The sequence below is a fragment of the Lissotriton helveticus genome, chromosome 4_1, assembly GCF_964261635.1.
Source record: "Lissotriton helveticus chromosome 4_1, aLisHel1.1, whole genome shotgun sequence".
Lineage (NCBI taxonomy): Eukaryota > Metazoa > Chordata > Amphibia > Caudata > Salamandridae > Lissotriton > Lissotriton helveticus.
In genome coordinates this window covers 1,527,902,807-1,527,925,146 of record NC_136063.1, presented here as the reverse complement: position 1 = coordinate 1,527,925,146, position 22,340 = coordinate 1,527,902,807, and the positions used below count along the sequence as shown (strand labels likewise).

At 42.1% G+C, this 22,340-nt stretch overlaps 1 protein-coding gene across 2 annotated transcripts in view; it reads right to left on the bottom strand.

Annotated features, from left to right (window-relative positions):
- Positions 1-22,340, bottom strand: part of RALBP1 (ralA binding protein 1) — a 276,554-nt gene that overhangs the window by 169,136 nt on the left and 85,078 nt on the right. Inside the window, exons 1-2 of one of the 2 annotated variants that reach the window (XM_078688138.1) lie at positions 21,714-21,734; positions 1,871-2,167 (exon numbers count right to left, since the gene is read on the bottom strand). In XM_078688138.1, coding sequence (XP_078544264.1) covers positions 1,871-2,114 — 244 coding nt within the window. In that variant the 5' untranslated portion in view covers positions 2,115-2,167; positions 21,714-21,734. Of the gene's footprint in view, positions 1-1,870; positions 2,168-21,713; positions 21,735-22,340 lie in introns of those variants that run through there. The other variant, XM_078688137.1, reaches the window with a different exon arrangement.

Genomic DNA, 22,340 nt, shown 5'->3' with positions numbered 1-22,340 from the left:
CAAAAAACCCATAAACAATTCTAAATGCACTAACTCTAATGCTGCGAGACCTATTGCATTTCCAATGCTTGTTGAACCTGCCTTCAGGTTGCCGGTTTCTTAAAATTGTGCTGTTAGAATGAGGAACACTATTATTTTAGACTGACAATGATTTTATTGCCGTTTTTAGCACCTGATTATTTGCTTGTCCTTGATCATCCATGTAGCTCAATATGCACCCGATTGTCGTTTTTGCTAATACATTATACTGTACAGTATTGTATTTACTTGTTTTAAACCAAATAAAGAATTATTTATTATTATATACCAACTTCAAAGGTAGAGTTAGAACAAGGAAGATAATCCGACATATATTCATATAGGGCGAGGCACACACCAAGGATGAAGGCTGCCCCAATATGGTGTTCACTGGCAATGGAAGGCCTGGAAACAACATTTCAAAGCACAAACACAAATCACAGCATACCTTTGGGGAGAGCGATTCATACAATCTCTTTATGCAGAGGATGTGCCCTTGTACTATTGTGAAGAGATGGCCAACTTGGAGAGAGATCTGGAGCTGCTGCCTCTGGTCTGTATATAAACAAAGCTATGGCCTGTTTCTTTCCACAGAAATCCTTGTATGAGATGGGCAGCGTACAGCTCCCTTAGCTACTGCCAAAATGGGAATAAGAAACTGTTACCTAGGGGTCTGGATTTACCACTAGAGACCTGACCTGATCTGATCTGAGAGACAGCAACCTAATAAGAAATGTGTTCATGCCCGGGCTGTCAGTTAATAGAACAGACTGCACATGTCTACTATGAGCAGGGAGGCCTTTGCCAAGATGGTACTGTTGCCAGGCTTCCTGTAATTATTTGCAACAAAACTAGCACATATTCCAGTGAAGTTCTTTCAAGACTCATGGGATTCAGTTTTATGGGACCCGATATATGGCAGAGAGAGAGAAAATGGCTTTCACAAGGATCTACCGCCCATTGGCGGAGGAAGTTCCCAAAATGGAGAACTCTTATGTGCCAGCCCAGCTTCAAAGGGTGACGCCTTGAGCTGCAACCCCCTCCAACTTTTCCCCAGAGGAAAAACCTGTGCATGAGTTCCAGACAGATAGATCACTCCTGGCTCCATTTATTTCTACTCAAGATCTTACGCTAAAAAACCATCTATTGCAATGGTAGCTAACAGATACTAGGCTAGAGTGTTAGGCAAATCCATAACAAAAGTGGCTTTTGCCTCAGTACTCCCTTTATGTTGCATACCCGAATTAAGTAAAATAGTATGACACTCTAATGTACGAATATGGACTGTAGCTTGTATCATTATTAGCATGGGTGACCTACCTAATACAACCAATTTCCACACATTCCACACTTTGTAGCTCGAGTTCTCGATCACAACAGGGCACTTGTTAAATTATAATAAAGTAACACACAGCTAACAAATATGGTCATTACAAAATGCCCGATTTCGGACACACATGTAGTACTAGAATGGTTGCTAGGCATAGGCAATGCCAGGAAAGCAGTTACAAGATGACACACGGCACTAACACAAATTATTAAATCCGACTTACAGCCCCTAAGGGAGCACTGGGTGATGAAACTGAACCTAAGCATATCTGATCAGGAATGACTACAGGTCCAGACATACCCGAAAAGGGTCTCTCAGAATGTAAAATTCAAGCTAATCCAGCACAACACAATCCCTCACACTTACCTAACCCCCAAACATTTACCTTAATGTTCGCGGTGTTGCAAAATAAAATCCGAACTTCAAAGGGCAAAATAGCTATTTATGTTTACTACAGAATGTTTTATTTAATGACGACAAAAGACTGTACAAGAAAATTGCAAACTGAAGAGACCAACTTACTTCTTTTTTCCTTTTTCTTAAACTTCCCTTTCTTTTTTCCATGCTCTTTCTCATCATCAGACACAATATCGGGGGGCTCGTGTAGGATTTCATGAGGTGACGAAGGCTCTCCAGCGCGGTACAATCCAGGGAACTTGGTAGGGCTGATTTCTTCAGAGCTTGGGGTGCGAGCAAGGCCCCCACTGTGCTCCGCCCTTCGATGCTCGCTAGGGCTACTGGTGGGAGGCAGGAAGCACTCCGTCATTGTGTCTGATGCACAGCAGATGATACTGTGCCTTTGCTACCTATTCATTGTACCTGAAAGAAGGACAAAACAGACTGGTCATGTATTTTTTAAAGTTCTTTACAGAGGCATGTATATTTAAATATTTTCAGGAGTCAAACGCCTCATTATGCTTATTAAACAAACAACACACAATTCATGGAGGGAATGCAGAACAAATCAAAACATTTACCCCCAGTCAAGAGATCTAGGTTAAATCCATCATTCTTTTGCTCTCCATGCCACCCCAGTTTAGACCTGGCTATATGCTCCTCATCAGCAAAGATAGCTTGAATCCAGGGGCACGGTGAGCCCGGGACCCACGTCTAGGACCCACGTCTAGGAATACCCGGCACACTGAGGGCTAGAAAGCAAAAGACACACAATTGATGGACAAAAAGCAGAACAAATCAAAACATTCACCCTAGTCAAGAGATTTGGCTCCATGCCACTGGAGTCCAGCTATCCTGACTGATGAGGGGTGAAACCCCGAAACCAGTCCTAGGATGCTCGTGTCCAGTCCAGGGAGGACCTAGCCTGGCAGTTCTGGCTGGACTGTTCCCATTGGGCGCAGGGTCAAGACTGATTTGGATATGGCTGGGTTCAAACTGGAATGTCATGGGGAGAAAAAAAACAATGGATTTAGGCCCAGATCTGCGTATTGGGGTGAATGTATGACATTGTTCTGCATTCTGTCCATCAATTGTTGTTTTTGCATTTATTAAACAAACGGCAGCTTATAACCAATAAAAACAATCCCTGTAAAAAGAAATGGAATAAATATACTGGTCTGGAGACACAAGAATCAGAATGAACATCGGCAACTTAATTTCTAAGAATCAACAATATATTTTAACCTAATACACATTTCTATAATTATTGCACAGGTCAGCTTTTGGTTTCTAAACAAATGAAAAAACAAAGGCAACAGAAACACTAGAGGTGTGAAGAGGAATCAAATAAAAAGAAAACTGGAAAAGAAACATCAGCATTACAGTATCAGTCATGCTCATAGTTGTTACCCTTCTACCTCATTATTTGTACCGAACTATTGGTAGTTTTTATTAGGTCACACCTACCAGACAGCACAGCTGACTGGTTTACTAAAGACGTCTTGGGTACATTCATAAAGTTGACCTAGGAATGCATTTTGCCCGTTGCTTACCCTTTGCTTTGTGACTCACATTTTCTGTCTATTTGCTGTATTTTTTGCTTTAGGCTCTTCAGGTTCAGTTCACCCCTCCCCTTGCCTAAACCGTGTTTACTGTATTCTTCCACGAACTCACATTCTGTAAACAGGCTTTTACTCTTATCTGGTCACATTTGCTGTGCATTAAAAAACAGAGGTCAAAAGTCAAGCTGTCAGCTGACTTCAAAGTAGCCCGTTCCTGCCCTTCCTATGTTCCATTTACAAGGCTGTAAAATATCCATTAAACAGCACATCATGTAAAATGCGGATGACAGAATTTTTGGAGCCTGTCGTGTCCCCCGTCCACAACATTGGCTACTTGAAACACAATGAAGCCTTTACAGTTATTGGCGCACCCAGTCATGTCAAGGAGCTGTTTTGTGTCAGCCTATTAATTGTATCTGTAAGGGTAATATTCTGAATTAAGCTCTCCCAGCCCCGTTCTCTTTTTGTTCCCGTTACAATTTTGGAATTCTTTGTTCAGCCCAGCCTCTCACCTCGGCCTTAAAGACAGTGTTCTCTATGGTATTCGCTCCATTTCATATCGCTGTACAGGGCCCATTTCTACAATGTGCTGCGCATTCCATGTCCAACATCTGTAGTTAGCACAGTTCAATATTTTCCCATTCAGCCCTGCCTAAACTTTCTAGTAAGAAAAGTTCTACACCACCCCATTCAGTTTCTTTGGGCACAGATTATTAAAGCACTCTTTTAGAAGTCGTCGCTTCCTTTTACAAATTCACACAGAGTCTGTGACTTTGTTTTAGAATTCACAACTTCCTTTTAGAGAACCATGTTTACTCTTCAAATGTTTGCATAAAATATAACATTGTTCCTTTTGTTACACTATGTAAATTAAACGATACGACCAAAAGAATACAGGCGGTAAAGACTCACCTCTTTGACAGTGGGTTTTTTTGGGCACAGTCTGTGCTTTCAGGCAGCTGGGAGTGGAGAGCAGCCGGGAAAGTGATATGAGTAAAGGCACTTCCCCATTCACCATCACACACCAAATACGACCAGTAACTAATCCCCAAACAAGCACACACACTCTCCTACCAGCAAGGCCACCCTGATGGTCCAACACAAACTCTGCCCAAAACGATCACTGTTTCCAGTGACTCGAAAGTTCAACAAAAAGGAAATGCAGGCGGACCTCTTTTGTAACATCAGAAACAACCCTCCTCCCCACGCCCAGTATGTGCCCGTCTCTACCAGCATGCCCCTTTCCTGCCCGATTTAATAAAGTCACACAGAAGAGCTGGGGGTTCTCCTAAATCACTATTAGTGGTTGGGTCTCGCACTAAACAACACCTGAACTGTTACTCGGGAAAATCGGTCTCACAGTTTTTCACTGCGGAGGGAATATTGCATTAAATGGTGTGCGTGTGTATATACAGTGCCTGTTTAAAGCTTCCTGGCTTTCTGCAAATGTGCTCGGAGATGCCTTCATTCAAAGTCTGTCATAACTCCAGTAAAGTGTGGGGGGGAGTTATAAGTAAATGCATAGGTAAACTTTGTAGCATAAATTGGATAATGGCAGCATGTGTTATTTTAGCTCCAAGAAGCCTAGAAGTACGGCATGAGGCGCTTTATAAAACAAGTTTAATTTAAAGCAGACATGTATAACAGAGGAAGATGTACATATCTGAGAGTTTGATGCCTTTTTGGGCTACATTAGCTCTGGGTGTCACTGCTTCCTGTCTGTGGGTTCACACTTTATGTGAGTGTCTGCGTCCTCCTGTCCGTGGCCTCACACAGTCTACATGTGTGTGCGCTTCATCATGACTGACAGCGGACACCATTAGTGAATGCCTAACTTTCTTCTATGTGCCCACACTGTTTATGGATGTTTGGTTTTCCTGCCTGTTGCTTATACAATCTGCGGTTAAAAAAAGACACATTGGTGATGAAGCACAATTTAAAAAATCAAAATGCACAACATTTACTGATTAACCCGTTAACCGCAGCGGTAATTCCGCCACGGTGCGAGAATTTCCGTGCGCGGGTTGGGCCGCGTCGGCCGTTGGACGGGGGCAGCACTACGAAGGTAGTGCTCGCGGCGGCCAACGGCAACACGCAACGGGTTAAAGACCCAAAAAGCTGAAAGTGCACACAGTGACACATGAAAATGAGACAAGGGAGGTAAGGTAGAAGCACCGTAAAAGCGTGATTTAAAATGCAAGCTGAAGAAAAAAGACATACTAAGGGATAATAATAAATATAAATGAGTTGCACTAATGAGTTGCTTATGAAAATGTTGTTTATTAATGTTTACCCATGAAATTGTGCTGTTAATAAAGTGGCCTAGTGTTTCTAATGCTTTTTGTTAGAATGCACCATTTAGAAAAGTTGGTGCAAAAATGTGTGGCAACTAGGTACAACCTTGAAATTTTGCATAGTAATACTAGAGATTCTATAGTTTATCAAAAAATGAAAGACACATTTCGTAGTATGGACTATCGAAAATTATAGACTTCCATGAATGTTGATTAAAACTGTAGTAGCAGGGTATTTCTAACGTTAGTTATTTCCATGTAATACTCCTTAGTGAGAGTTCTATCAATTCTCTATTTCAATTGTTTTTATTACAACTATATTTGATATAATTTAATTTCATTTAAAATGTGTAATGTTAACTTAAATGTCTCTTCGAAAATGTTTTTTTTCTCTAATGCGAACCTTTCTCCTGACCTAATACTGTGATGTATTCCTATAGGTACTGTATCGATTCCCCTATTCCTGACCCTGGTTTGGTTAATAATTAACTAGCAGCCATCCAACGGTGCAAAAACCGTTATCTGATTAAGCCACACCACGGCACAGAAGCGCGTTATCTGATTAGGTCATAACGCATGCCATCTAATTAGACAAGCGATATTCCTCCAGCCCCTGATAAGGCATACGGAGTTCTCAAAACAAATCAAACCTACAGCGACCTGGGAAATTCCCATAGCCATTGTTTTGATTTCACCGAGAACTTCAGTAAAGAATGTGCGAACGAACCCGTTCATATGACATCCTTATTGACGTATATATGTCCATCCTTACGTCAATCTCGGCACCTTTCAGGTATAAATATTACCGACATTGCCTTAAGCAAACACACGAGGTAGTGACGAGATTGGAGCAGCGAGACGTGCCGAGGAGCCCAGCAGAGAGCGAAGCCCACAGGCGCTGCCCCTCCTTCCTGACGCGCTGAGAACAAGACGCTGCCTTTCTCCTGCTGAGAAATCCAGCTCCGGCGCTTCCAAGCAGCCCTCGCAGGCAGCTGGAATATCAAGACCTGGGATAAGAGATACCAGCCCTCCACCATTCTAGATCTCAGGTACAGAACTGAATAACCCCTTGCAGAGAATTCTCGAGTCAGTCCCTTGGCAAAACAAACTTAACTTAAACTGCTATTTATCTACTCCCGCCCACGTATTAGGCTTAGGTCAGGTACACTGGGGTAGGCGTGGTTAGAAGCACCAGTTGAGTACGATTAGTCAAATGTATATATGTATGTATCTATTTTATCCATTTTAAAGTATCATATGGCTCAGAAACCATATCAATGCTTTTACAGTATTATTTTATAATTCTGTCTTTACTGTATTCACTTTACTTAACTATAAGTATTGCAATAATAGCGATTCATTTCTCTTGTATGAGAAAAGAGACTGATCAATAAATAACATCTTTTATTGAACACGCCCGTCTCTTCCTTTTCTCTACAATCTGGTGAAACTAAGAATGCACTGAACTGACTGAGTAAAATAAGTTGTCTTTTGTTTTCACACGACTCTAGAGATACACTCTTGATTAGGGGAGAGCAAAGTTGTCATGTTCTATGGTTGTCAGAAACTAAATCCCTTCTTGTCTATCCAGGGAGGTTAAAATCCTCCTTGCCTATTCGAGAAAGTTTCTAGTGAACTCTGAGCTAGCTGGCAAACACAAAACTTTAAGTCTAATATCGTCGGTAGAAGACCTAGTTAACCTCTGCCCTAGGTCTATACTATTGAAGATATTATTCCAATGCGCAGAGCCTATTGGGATAATAGGAACTACACTACATGGCGCCCAACCGTTTGGATAGGCGATAAAACTAACGCAAGACATTAGAGTAACTCAGTCGTGCTTTTTCACACAGACCCCTTTTTCCCATAATACTCCAAAGACGTCTGGAGTGGGTGAAAGGTCTTATCTGCCAAACCTCGCAGGAGGAGACTCCTATGTATGGTTCTTGGTTTACTCAACGTTGAAGGATACATGGTTCCAAAATATTGTGCATCTAATCTTTGTTTCCATAGAAACCTGATCTGCAAATAAATAAAATAATCTTCTTGACAATAGTATGTCAGAAACTGAAGAAGAAAGGGAGACAGCTAGATTAGCAACTGAACTCCTAGCAGCTGACAATACTCTGCTGCAAAATGACCCGGATATAATACTCATCCCGGTCAACATAAGAAAATCTATAACCTTAAAACTTATAGAAAATGGACTGACACCAAGAGGTGGTACAGTCATATTCGTAATTGAGGCACCTGAATATCGGCAGACAGAGGTATTCTATTCATGGATAAACTTTCCAGCAGCAAACGCTGTAACAAAGGACTTCCACTATTACAAAATAGAGGAACCTCCTAATGAGTACACTCCTTTCGAGGAGGTGGAAATACCACTCAAATTCCAAGAGCACCTGCTCTTGTTTCATGGCGCCCTAAAACATAATAATCACATCACCAGGCTCGGTCCACTAGGTAGACCAGGAGCAACGTGGCCGGTCCTAGCCGGATACACACCACATCCAGACATTGAAGAAATGCCTGCACCAGATCTTTTAGCACAGCTAAAACAATTAATAAAAATACATAGACAATTAGTCCAATATGTAATGCGGACTTCAACAGTCCAACCAGCAATTAAAATTCCACAGCTGACCACTCATCAGGGGAACGCAAATAAAATTACACCACAGAACATACAGTCCTGTCTAGGTAAAGTACCCGCAAAACGGGAACAAATTCCTTTCTGGCTAGCACAAAAAAAAAACACTCAAATAGAGGCGGTGTTTCCAGATACCACCCCTGTTGAGAAACATAGGATTCTGACTATCTGTCTTCCAATGGGAATCGCACCACATGTGGAGGACTGTGACACTTGGGGAACAGTCTTTGCTTTCATTTACACAAAAACACATGGTGTACCATCCATGTCAGTAATACCAGATGTGCTAAAACAGATTCAAGATGAATACGGTCCAGAACCCGCCTTAACTCTCGGTATGAAATTACTGAAAGATTTCAAGCAGGTCTCGGCAATATTATTAGCCAACATAAAGGGAGAAGCAGCAAATGTGGCGATTCGTCAGAGGTTAAAAGAGACAAATATAGCAGACCAACCATCTGAAATTGCCAGAATCATAGAAAAATCCTATGAAGAACTAGGAAGAGATAGTTTGGGTGGAATACCAGTGAAACCCCAACTAGTTGAAAGTCCTGAAAAGGTATTTATAAAAAATAATTTAAACACTCAAAAAAAGAGCTGGGATGAAAATAAACAATCCAATCCTAAAGAAAAAAGATTCCAGTCCAGAGGAAGGTCTCCTCGGCGGAGAGAAAGATCTCCTGATCAAGGATGCAAGTCTCCCCAAAGGGAGCCCTCTGTAAAAAAATACAACCTTAGAAATAGGGATAATATAAGATATCAAGATATTGATACACGTCCCTCTCAATCTTTTCAGACTTCCTCGCAGAAATCGGAAAGAAGAGGACGATCAGAACACAGGGAAGAGCACGTCAAGTCCAAAGACAAAGAACCTGCTCATCTGAATAAAAAATTACAATTTCCAAAAAAGAAGGTAGCCAGTATTAAAGTAATCAACAATGCCGAGAATACTGAGGACACAGCTGAAAAACGGAGAATGGGCTCAGACAATGCTAGATAGCGCAGCAGAAGTAAGCATAGCTCGCAAAGTCCTTATGAATCATCTGGAGACAGTGGACACGAATGAATACATTCAGGTGGAAACTGCAGATACCAGAGTTAGCAAACCTCATAAAATATATGAAATAACATTGCATATAGAGGGGGATAAGACTAGAAAAATAAGGGGTCTATTTTGGGATAATCTCTCCAAGGGCTATGACATCCTTCTAGCTGAAAGAGACTGGCCACCAGAGTTTGTCAGGGAGTGCCCTCATGGCGAAGAAATAATTATGCCTGCCTTCTCAAACCATATTCCAATTCATAAAAAATATACACTTGCAAGAAAGTGGGCAGTAGCTCAAGCCCCTGCCTTATATAAAAATCATGTGGGATGGGATGAGGACTCTCCTCCTCACAAAATCCAGTTAAAATCACAACCTACTGCACAGAGGCAGTACCCGATTAAGCAAGAAGCTAAAAAACAGGTAAGAGAGATCCTAGATCAACTTGAATACCAGGGGGTGATTGAAACTTGCACCTCACAAATGAACAACCCTTTGTTTCCTGTCTCCAAGCCAGACAATTCATATCGTCTTGTTTTGGACTACAGACACCTTAACTCATGTTGCAAAACATTTGCAGTACAAAACTCGCATAGTGCTGCACTAATGAATAACATAGTGCGCAAAAAATACAAAACCACATTAGACATTTCTAATGGATTCTTTTGTCAAAATATAGCACCAGAGAGCAGATATTTGACGGCGTTCTCAATAAATGGCACGCAAAAAAAATTCTGTCGTTTGCCCCAGGGGTTCAAAAACAGCCCAGGATTATTCTCAGCGAGAGTAACAGAATTACTAAAAACAGATGATGACGAGGCATTATCTTACGTCGACGACATCTATCTAACAGATGATGACTTGGATACTCACTTGAAGAGAGTGAACACCATAATACTTGGGTTCGCAGCAGAGGGTTACAAATTCAACTTTAAAAAGTCAAGAATTGCCCATCTAACAGTCCTGTTTTTAGGATATGAACTATCAAGTGAAGGAAAAAGCCTGGCCGACAATTTCCTAGAGAAATGTGCTGTAATCCAAGCACCTAGAACACTGAAAAACTTACAATCAATTCTAGGCTTCCTAAATTTCGGAAGAACTTACATTATAAATTATGCAGAGAGAATTAAACCTCTCTATGATCTAATAAAACCAGATTTTAAAAGAATCAATTGGACTCAAAAACACACAGAAATTTTGAGATCTTTACAAACAGATATGTTAGTTAAAACAAAATTACAAACACGTGAGAACACACGCAACCTTGTGATTCGAGTCATCCCAGGAAGATGCTGATTCACATACCTGACCTCTAAAGAGGGAGAAAAGGTACCAATAGCGTACAAATCACATTTGTACACAGAAGCTGTATAAAAGGTTCAGCATTAAGGAAAAGATTGTTCATGCGGTTCAAACAGCTGTAGCAAAAGAAAAATACCAAGCAGACGGTAGACAGGTTACAGTCAGAACAGCAGAATCAGCTTTTGAGGCATTAACAACACCATGTAATTTACCGACAACTGCACTAAATCCAGAATGGATACAATGGGTAAATTCTGTTGCTACAGACAAAGTAAAATGCTATTTTGACCCAGAAATGAAAGAATTAAAATATCTAGAATATGAGAAAGAATACCCTCTGCCAATCGACATTCTGCCTTTACGACAGTACGCCTGTGTAATACATACAGACGGTCACGCTCAACCCTCAGTTTGGGGAGAGCTGGCTTACAACGCCACATGCGAAATTATAAAAGAAGTGTGGCGCGGAGGCAAATTGAGACCTCTACTTACAAAAACACACTCAGTGGAAAATAATTCAGAACAACAAACTGAAATACTAGCATTAAAAATGGCGCTAGATAATGCCGATCGCGAATTCCAGACACTTATTGTGTGCGATTCGTATTACTGTGTCAAATCATACAATAACGATTTGCAGAAATGGATTCAAAACGGTTACAAAGATGACACAGGTGCCACAATAAAGCAGAAAGCGCTTTGGGAACAAATAGTTCTTTTAAAGAAAGAACTACCAAAAACTCACGTGATACATTCACTGAGTCATCAGCGTGATGGCGTTCACGTTGCAGGGAATTCATTGGCTGAGACAACCACAGCGGTAGCAACTAAACCGGTTGCCGTAGCTACAAAAAAGCGTACAGTAAAACACATTGACGGTGAAACTGTGCTGGCGGTGAAAACGTCATCAAAAGGCGACTGCTCAGCGCTACCGATCAATTATCCACTCAATTATACATACATAATCGATGCAAACTCAGTCCCTTTTGCTCGAATCCCTGGAGTGGGGGATAGAGTAATTCCAAACACGGACAGGAGAGGCTTGTTAATAGCAGACGCACATATGGGTGAGGGTCTCAGACACCTTAAGCAAAAAGATTCTCTGGAAGAATTACAAACAGTGTACTGGTGGCCAGGCATGAGCCTGCATCATCACATTTTTGTAAAAAACTGCCGAGACTGCAATAGAGATCGCAGTGGCGAGCGAGGAGGACTATTGCCATGGCATTTCGCTACAGATAAACAACAACAATAAGAAAGTACCCATGATGAAAAAAGCGTCATATTAACATAAAAAGACTAATTTTCACTTATAATGTAGACCCCAGCGCTCGGCTGACGCCTGGACTGTTATAAAAAGATTTGCAAGTCTATAATGGCATATACGCTAGGAGCATGCTACGTTTTGACTAATGTATTCCCTTTAGCCCTCAAGCTTATGGGGAAGCATGGCCAAATGAGCATTGCATAGCGGGACTCTTCTCACTTCCTTCCTGAGGGATACGGGATGGTGTAAAGAAAAAACCAATCTATAACGGAAATGGTATTAGGTTCGGGAGCTGGGTGGGTCAAACATTTAATAAGTGTCCAACGTAGTCTAAATAACCTGCCAAGGAATTCTCTGAAAGGGTTCAGTCCGTACGAACTATTGTTCGGGACTAGAATGATGATCCAAGATCTTGATAGTCAGACTTCAGTGGTTAAAGACAAAAGCTTTGATATCAAAGATCGTTTGGCTATTTTGCAGGACTTAAATGAAACAAGAAAAGACCTGAGCAACATAAAGTTGAAACAACAGCCAACAACCACTGAAGAAAATCCACCTGTCTCAGCAAGGCCTGTCTGGATTCCAAAAGTCGGTGATCTAGTCAGAGAGAAGATCGCGGTAAAGAAGGAATTTGGGCCTTCTTACAGAAAAGCAGTTCCTGTCTTGTCTATCAACGGGACAAGATCAGTAGTACTACCGCCCCTTGCTGGTAAAAAGGAGAACCGAGTCATATCCATCGACCTGGTTAAACCACAATCATGTGGCCGATAAACAGTAGGCCAAGTGGACTCCCAAGAAGTAGCAGAACACCAATGTTTGCTACGAATACAGAGGTTCAAACTGAAAGACTGATCACATTTGGAAAATCTACAGTGAAACAACAAGGACTATGCAACAAAGCAATGGAACTTGAACCTCTTAAAACCCAAATCAAAGCTTTTCATCAAGAAACAACAACCTATGATGATGTAACTACAGACTTTGCTAATGAAAGAAAGCAAAATCCAAAAGCAATTGGAACAATTGACAGAACAGCATCCGGCTACTTCATCAACTTCGATGATTCATCTGAAGATCTGAGTGAACCTAAGAAACAGCCATCAACAAAAACTTTTAAAGATAAAGCTAAGGAACTTTTTCAACAGCTGAAAGAAAACTATCTGATTTCTCCATGGATTGAATTTTGGGCGGCCTTCGGTGCATTTATCCTCATTCTTTGGCTCATCATGGTACTATGCTTGGGACATTTCATTGAAGGAAAATATGCTAAAATGGACACAGCAAGCCAGAAAATCAACTTGGTCCTTAAACCACACACATCCTCACACATCGAGAAAAGAGAGCTTTCTTCAGTGAACTTCACAGCCAATCCTATACCAGGCGGTGTAGCATGGGACAAAACTGATTATGAAATCTATGGTCCGGTTGAAATCCTGAAGTATCCACACCAATTCAAGATCTCATTGAGTGACTTTGTAAAACCAAGCACATTTGCTGATGATTGGGACTTTGAAAGTATTAATGATATGATGTCTGATCTTGTGATGTCTGCTAAATTCACAGAACATGATTATTTGCAGGGTTCGTCTAATTATGATCAGATGTTCTGCTACAACCACTATGGTAACCATTATCTACATAAATCTGCACAACCTAGAAATGTTTTAAATTATAACCAATGGGAACATTGTGCTACTCCTCCAAAAGATAGCTCGAAAACATTTTATGATAAATATTCATACTTTTCAGGGTTTAACACAAGTAATGCAGAAACATTTTATTTCAAATTGTCAAATAAGACAGGTATGAAGACCATGCTTACAAACACAAAATTGATATATTCCGATTCATTTTTTGAGCAAATGAATACATTTGGGTTTGATTTCTGGAACAATAATATTGAAACAACAAGCATTAGAAATGCAATCGGGCTCGGATTTATTTGAGTTTGAGCTAATGGCATTGTAAATGCCAATGTATTGTTGCTATGTGTTATGGAGTGTGTTCATGTGGTGTGCACTGCCAGTGATCTCCTTGTGAGTGTGAGAATATTGCACCGTTACTGCCTGTGATGTCCTTCTTGTGAGTGTGAGAAGCTTGCACCTCTGCTGCCTGTGGTCTCCTTGTGAGTGTAAGAAGCTTGCACTGCTGCTGCCTGTGATGTCCTTCTTGTGAGTGTAAGAAGCTTGCACTGCTGCTGCCTGTGATGTCGTTCTTGTGAGTGTGAGAAGTTTGCACCGCTGCTGCTTGTGATGTCCTTCTTGTGAGTGGGAGAAGCTTGCACCTCAGCTGCCTGTGGTCTCCTTGTGAGTGTAAGAAGCTTGCACAGCTGCTGCCTGTGATTTCCTTCTTGTGAGTGTGAGAAGCTTGCACCGCTGCTGCCTGTGGTCTCCTTGTGAGTGTAAGAAGCTTGCACTGCTGCTGCCTGTGATGTCGTTCTTGTGAGTGTGAGAAGCTTGCACCGCTGCTGTTTGTGATGTCCTTCTTGTGAGTGGGAGAAGCTTGCAACTCAGCTGCCTGTGGTCTCCTTGTGAGTGTAAGAAGCTTGCACAGCTGCTGCCTGTGATGTCCTACTCACTACTCTACTCTACTCACTACTCACTACTCTGCACTCACTACTCACTACTCTACTCACTACTCTACTCACTACTCTACTCACTACTCACTACTCTACTCACTACTCACTACTCTACTCACTACTCACTACTCTGCACTCACTACTCTACTCACTACTCTACTCACTACTCTGCACTCACTACTCTACACTCACTACTCACTACTCTACTCACTACTCACTACTCTGCACTCACTACTCTGTCTGGGTTAAGGGAGACCCTCGAGGCCCTGGTGTCACTGCACCTGCTGCACCCTCACAGCCACTGGTAGTAAAATACAGGACTGTCTGGGTTAAGGGAGACCCTCGAGGCCCCGGTGTCACTGCACCTGCTGCACCCCTGGACACCCACAGCCACTGGTAGTAAAATACAGCACTGTCGGGGTTAAGGGAGACCCTCGAGGCCCCGGTGTCACTGCACCTGCTGCACCCTCACAGCCACTGGTAGTAAAATACAGCACTGTCTGGATTAAGTGAGACCCTTGAGGCCCCGGTGTCACTGCACCTGCTGCACCCCTGGACTTCCACCGCCACTCGTAGTAAAATACAGCACTGTCTGGGTTAAGGGAGACCCTCGAGGCCCCGGTGTCACTGCACCTGCTGCACCCCTGGAGACCCACAGCCACTGGTAGTATGCTGTTCTGTGTTATGTGGTACTGGTATGTTGTGCTTTGTTATGTCACTTTAACTATTGTTGTAATGTTTGAAGTTATGATACTCAGTGTTATTTTTCTATGTCATGTGTTTCTATGTTTTGTGGTCGTGCCTTGATGTGCCCTGCTAAGTCGTGTCATGCGATGCTATGGTATGTCGTATCATGCTGACATGCCATCATGTGTTTTGTTATGGTGGACTACGTACCCCACGTCATGCCTATGTTTTACGACATTACACTATATTGCAGAGCTTTTGCGTTTTTACTTAAAACGGGACTGCTTCTAGGCGTTGTAATGGTTTAAACATTCATACGACGATCTAGAAAACAACAATCTCAAATAATCGCCTCATAGTAGCTCACATCAACACGCCAATGGTTATGGTACCAATCGCATACAAACATACACAAAGAACACACCCACTGCACATTGAGGAATCATTGTACGAGTGAGTATCCGTTTTCTTTCCTAACTTTTGCACATGGCGAACCTTCATGCCTTGGATAATATTGCGTCAAAGGGGTGTCTCGGGAATCAGAGTATTCATAAAGAGCGGGGGGAAGGGCTTGTGTTGCTGGCAAAAGTCAGCGATCGAAGGTGGAGCTCGAGTGGCGTGGGCAGCTGTGCCACCGGAATACGAGTGGATTGCTTCAGGGGCGCCCATGGAAGCTCCCACCGAGGGGGTGTCGGCAGCACGGTGCCCCAGTAGTCACCGTGGTAAATTCCCAGGACGTGCATCTGGTGAGATTGCGGATAACGCGGACCAAAACCTCCCCTCACCCTGCCAGCCCCACCTCAGCCCCGCCGCCGTGGGTTTAATGTATATGAGATGCGCAACGACATTGTCTGCACACCTAAACTCGCAGCCACCAGTAGTGATGCACATGTGCTCGCATAGGCACTTGCCGTTAGGCGGCACACCTGAGCCAGAGGATTAAGGCAGGCGAGGTGGGCGTGGCATTAGTATGCCACCCTGACCCCGCGGCCTTCGTTGGTGTTGCACGTGCCCACGCGTAGGCGCATGCTATATGCGGTTAGTTAGTACACCTCAGCCCATGGCCCCCGATAGGTTTTAGGTTTATGAGATACGCAAGGACATTATCTAACCATCTGAATCAGCGTTCATCCCCAGTGTTGCACGTGCGCTTGCATGCCCACATTTAGACGTCAATAGGGGCGCACATGAGTTACAGGTGTAGAAGTAGGACGTGCGCGTGTACATTAGCATGCAAACCGGACCCCCAGCCATCGCCTGTGCTGCACCTGTGCATGGATACGCACACGATAATGGCCGCTAGACTGCACATCTCTGCCCCCGCAGTCAGAGGTTTAATGTATATGAGGTAGACAAGGGTATCTTTACCTGCGCACCTGATTCTGCGGCCATCGCTGCACAAGTGCATATAGTGGCATACTGATGTCCATTTAGGGGACTGTCACGGGTTTAGGTACCCCAGGTGCGCACGGGCTTTAGCTGTACACAGAGCCTGCGGGCTTCACAGTAGAGAGGATGTGGCCTAATTGCCGGAGCTGCCGACTTTGAAACTGAGGACAAGGGTTTGATTCTCCGCGTGGCTCAACATCCCTCGAGTCTCGGCGAATAACTGTATCTCCCTGTGCACACGTCATTCGCAGTACACCTCTGGGTAAAGTCCGCGCTATATACAAATGCATAAATAAATAAACACGGCAAAAAGTACACCACGCAATGCTAAACAGTCAGCACACCATCGCTCATTATTCTTACAGACTGTCACGCAGAGGCAGAAAAAAGACACCCCGTAGCAACTTAAAACAAGAACTACAGTGTGGACGAGCATGTATGAGTCATCTTCTGTGAGCCTCGCCTGCTGCCTCTCGTCATTTAACATTGAACGCGCTCACCGCTGTGAACGCGTTCGCATCATCTGGCTTGCATTACACGGGCACTCTGACTGCTCGTAATTAAGATTAATCACTCTGCCATGCTCGCTCTCGCACACAAAATGCCACATCGGGCACGCGTACATTATTTACAGCCTATCACTTCAAGGCTACTACATACACAGCACAGGGAAGACGAATCACTGACCAGATGCCAGAAAACGCTAAGGAATGTCTGGAATTTCTCTCTCCAAGGCCCTCTTCTTCTTTTTTTTCTCCTTTAACATTAGTTCTCAAACTCCTCCCCCAGGGGGAGGAGTCCGAGCCCTAAAAACTGTTTGGGGTACAAGAGATTGGCAAGTACAAGGTATAGAATCATTGTTTAGAGCCTGCATGATCCCAGAACAAATTATATTTTTGAACGACACTATTCAACAAACTACCTGTCTTGGCTTAGCCAAAATCAAAGATTTGAACAAACCGTCTATTCCAAAGCCAACAGTGAACAGTAATAGCTCTATAGATGTTGAGATAGACGTAAACCATATATTAAACCAAAACAGAACACATCCTGAATGGAAAAAATGGTTGATCTGGCCCACAGATACAAATAACTGTCAAGACAGATTCCTGAACAAAATACAGGGGTTCACATTGACTAGGCCAGACCCTAGATATTCCCAAAGACAACATCCAGGGATAGTAACCACCTACAGCGTGGGCAAGCTCTGCCTTCAATGGCTACAAACGTCCACACTGGCTGAAATTAAGCAACACCTAACTTTACTTACAGAAGGTGCTGACTTGCGTGATTTTATTATGGGACCACGCAAACAGCGTCAAAAACGTTTCATAGCGGCCTCTATATATGCAGCTTATAACGAAGTCTGGAAAGTAACTCAAATTGAGACAGCAGAAAAAATACGGGAGATTGACCGTATTAATTTGGAAAAATCACTTTCTGTGGTGGACAATGGGTTAATGACTCTGTCCTCCAGAATATATTCTCTGGACAGCATTGTGTCTTCAGCAATCGATATAATATCGCAAGTCTTACTGATGTTACAACACGGTCAGTCCCAATTGCGTTCTATTGTACAGCTTGGCTGGACGTTACAAAATCTGCGTTCTGGCTATGTGCCTTGGCGTTTAATCAACACAACGTCATTATTTAATATCATTAACCTTACTGATAAACAAATCAGTTTGGCACAGAAGGGTGCTGACTATACAATTCGAGACGCGGCTCAAATTGCCAACCGTGGATGTAGGATTGACTCGTACTTCGACTGAGAGAAGCACGTCACCTGCTTCGAATTGGACTCGCAGGATACCTTCCTCATCTAGAAAAAACTTGAGGTTTACCATTACCGCCGAAATTCTTTTCCGTCAGCGGTCCAGTTGACGCTCCCACGCTGAACTGTAGGGGATTCTTCCCCTTTTTTCAGACGCCTTAATTTTCAAGTGCGGACCATTCCTGAATGCGTCAGAAGCACATACTCCTCCCATTGATTGGAATATATGAGGCATCGAATATTGGTGGTCCAACATTGGCCTGACGTCCGCTATTAACCATTCATGGTCAATCGATCCAGTCCTTACCTGCCCCCCATCCCTGTCCTGAAGAAGACCCGTAGCAGAGGCCTTGAAATCGCCCGTATTGCGTTAGGGTCGAAACGTCGACGACTATTCCCCCATCCCAGCCTATACCCACCTCCTTATTTCCATTGTAAATTATGTATATAACAATGTATGGGTAGGCTTTCTGTGTTCTAAATGGCAAATTTCGCCCTTTGATTGTGTTAATCCATTCTGCATCTATTCTTTCAAATTGTTCCTTTCAATTCACTTGAGCACCCCCTTTTTTCTGAATCTATCACTTATTTACTGTCATCTACAGTTGCTCTGGATCGTTCATAATCTTTTTAGTATGTAAATAAATTTGTGATATATAACAATTTTGTTCTTGAGATTTATATGTTGGGTTAAATGCATTTAATATTGCTGGTTGTAACGTTATACATCTCCTAAGGTGCAAATTGACTTTGACAAAGATTGAAATTGCTTAAAATAATTGCAGGGTGTACATCTATTGTGTCGTGAGTTATATCCAGGACCGTTTTCGACATACAAAAAAAAAGACTATACAATTCTGAGCATTGAAAGACTTGAGAGATTACCATTGACAATGTCAGAACGACCTGTCATTGAATGGATAATACATGGAATAATAAATATTCCGATAACTACTTTCCAGTTTCAATTCTGCCAAAAATATATACAGGCAGGCCAGTATGAAAGGTTGGGTAAAGGGTACATTAAGTCAATATGGAACTTGCCCTATACACACGAATGTGTCAGTAATAAAGGCCAGAAAGTGTTTCTCAGTGGCGATAATTGTGCAAGATCACTAAGCGGTACACTTCTGTGTCAGGGTATTAGTTTGCACGGAGCCTGTGAAGGGACTTCAAATAACCTTTCATGTTACCAGCTAGGCACACCTGCAACACGAATAGAACCATTCTTTAGGAGACTCTCGAACGGGAGTTACATTCTAATAGTAGATCGCAGATGTTGTAGTTTGCTGCCCGGAAAACCTTATCTCATAACCGTGACTAGGAAGGTCATGTGCTGTGAACGAGTTTTGTTCCCTAACGATTCTCCAGACAGGGAGGCAAGGTTATGGCCAGATTTGAAAATTGCTTCTATTCGAATTGATACTTTAAGCAGAATGAAGACTGTGCTCCTACAGACGCCGACCAGGCTAACGTCATCAAAAGAAACGTATGATCTCCAAGTTGCAAGGACAACGGCAGAGATTCATTGATTGTTATCAACTAATTCCCCCATACATTTCGCAGAAATACTGAACGAAATCTTAAATATTTCTGATACCAGTGGTGTCTTATGTGTATTTAAGACAGTGTTTTCAGGAGCTTTAACACCATTCAAAGCCATCCTGGGTATTTTTCCAGATTTTGTCCATTCAATTTTTGGCGGACTTCCTCTCCTTTTGGGACTAGTGGCAGGCTTCTTATTTTTGATCCTGTTATTTCGCTATGGCAAACCATGTCACAGACAAAACACCTGCGACAAGGGAAGAAATGATCCTAGCCATTGGCTATCGGGACCGCATAACTAAAGTCCTTGGACTAGCACGGCTTCGGGACCTGAACATGACTTGGTTTCTTTCATTAAGACCAATGTGGCAAAGTTGACCATTTACAACTAGTGAAATGTTGCTTTATTTGTTCTGTATAAGTATAAACCCCGACATTCCTAAATGTTTCTTCAATGTTCACAGTGAAATATTCCTGTTGAAAAAGAGTTTCCGCTGTTGCTATAGATGGATACTTTGTATGCCTTTTTCACAGATATTAGGTCTTTGTGGACTCTCAAATGTTTCGTTTCTCATGACCAGTATGGGGAAGCATCTCACTGTTCTAAGTGTCCTAGGGGACATTATGTGAATTTGAGCATACAACAATCTTCCGAAGATGGTGTGATGCTATTTCACTGAAATTTATTAAAGACTTCATTAAAGAAGAAACCCAAAAGAAGGGGCAACGCCATACTTTTTTCTTTCCCCTTTGCAAGAGGATGCTATGCTGAGCGTTTTTTGATAATTACTAAGAACTTTCCCCTCACTTTGGAATACCTTGCTGATGCTACTACAGTCAGTAGCTGATGGACTGAAACCTTCTTTGCGGAACCATTTTCATTTTCCATTTCCTTTTATTTCCTCGTTTATGCTAATTGACTTGCACTTAATGGACTTTAAATCTGAATCATTTCCCCTTCCATTTAGAATTTGAGTTGTTGGACAAACAATCTATCCTTCTGCTTTAATGGTAGTGGGACTTTGTAAACTGATTCTGATATTAACCACCCGATAAAACCTTGCCTAAATATTTTGTGCTTTAAAGCAAGCCATGATATTCTTAACTGAAATTCTCAAAAGACTGTTAATGGCTACAAATTGTGGATCTTTAATACAATAACCTAATTAATCTAACACCAGCCGGAGTCTATTATTGAGTCTAGTTGGTTCTTCCATTTAGATTGTGCTATTTTACAAATGTTTTAAATGTGTTGTGGGAAGACTCAGCGAGCTCTGTCAGGACATTAAGTATTACTTGTCTTGTTCTGTGTTGCTGTTGCAGAGCTTCTGGTCTGCATAATTCTTTTCCAACTTAACTTCTTCTGGAGGTTGGGTCTTCCCATTGCTATTCTTTATTTCTACAGCATGGTTTTAAGAGTAGTATACCTAAATCTGATCTCAAATTTGTGAGTTGGCTATCAATTAATGGTCAATTAATGGCCCTCATTGGACAGTTAAGGTGGTGATTTGGCTACACTAATTCCCACCCCTCCTATCGTCGGAGAAAGATTCATCAGGGGATCCCTGGCTCTGTGGTAAATGGAAATGCTGCAGACTGTCTAATCATAAAGGGCCCAGTACTGTTACAGTAGTAAGGAGAGTAACTGTTTAATAAAATGTTTACCATGCTTGTGCTGCAACATTGGCAAAACCAATACATCTCGCGTAAGCGACACCTATTTACTTTGACAATGCTCTTTTATACTGCTTACACTCAGCCTGTGTACCGAAATGCGATATACTTTGCATACTGCATAGAGTATTATGTGTGAATAAAGTATAACATACCACAACCAAATTCAATTAAAATAATAAAGAAACAAAATCTTATTACCAAATGGGAGTGTTTGCCACAGCAGGAATTAAGCACTGCACCCTCCATGAAAGGAAGTTAACCTTTATTTCAACAAATGTGTCAGCTGGTGCTAGCTGATCGCAAACAATATCACTACAATGATACTGTAAACAAACTCCCGGCAGCCAAATTCTTCTGCTCATGCGCCAACACTGAAAGGCACAAAAGAAGGTTTATTTAATGCAATTCTTGTGAATGATGTAGCAACGAGGACTTAAAAACACCAATTATTAGGCTGCTAAATATATGACATAACTATTAAATAACACATATCAATAATCATGTTAGCAATTTAGAAAAGGCTTTCCTGGAATGCTGTAGTTAATACTTTTCATAGTGCATTAAGTCTATGGAATCCCCAGTGGCATTTTATGGGCAATTAAGCTGAGGAGATATGAATGCAGATCCCAAAGAAGACAACGCACAGAGATATTGAAGTGAAATACGTAAGGCACCATTTAAATTTTGAAAATATCAGAAATATTTGGTTTCTTTTGCAAACCATGCTCAGGGATATAGCCCACACTGGAGTGCACTACAAGGTGGAAAGAGCGACTAAACAAGTGTCACAGTTGACCAATCCTCTAAATGTTGTGGTCATACCAT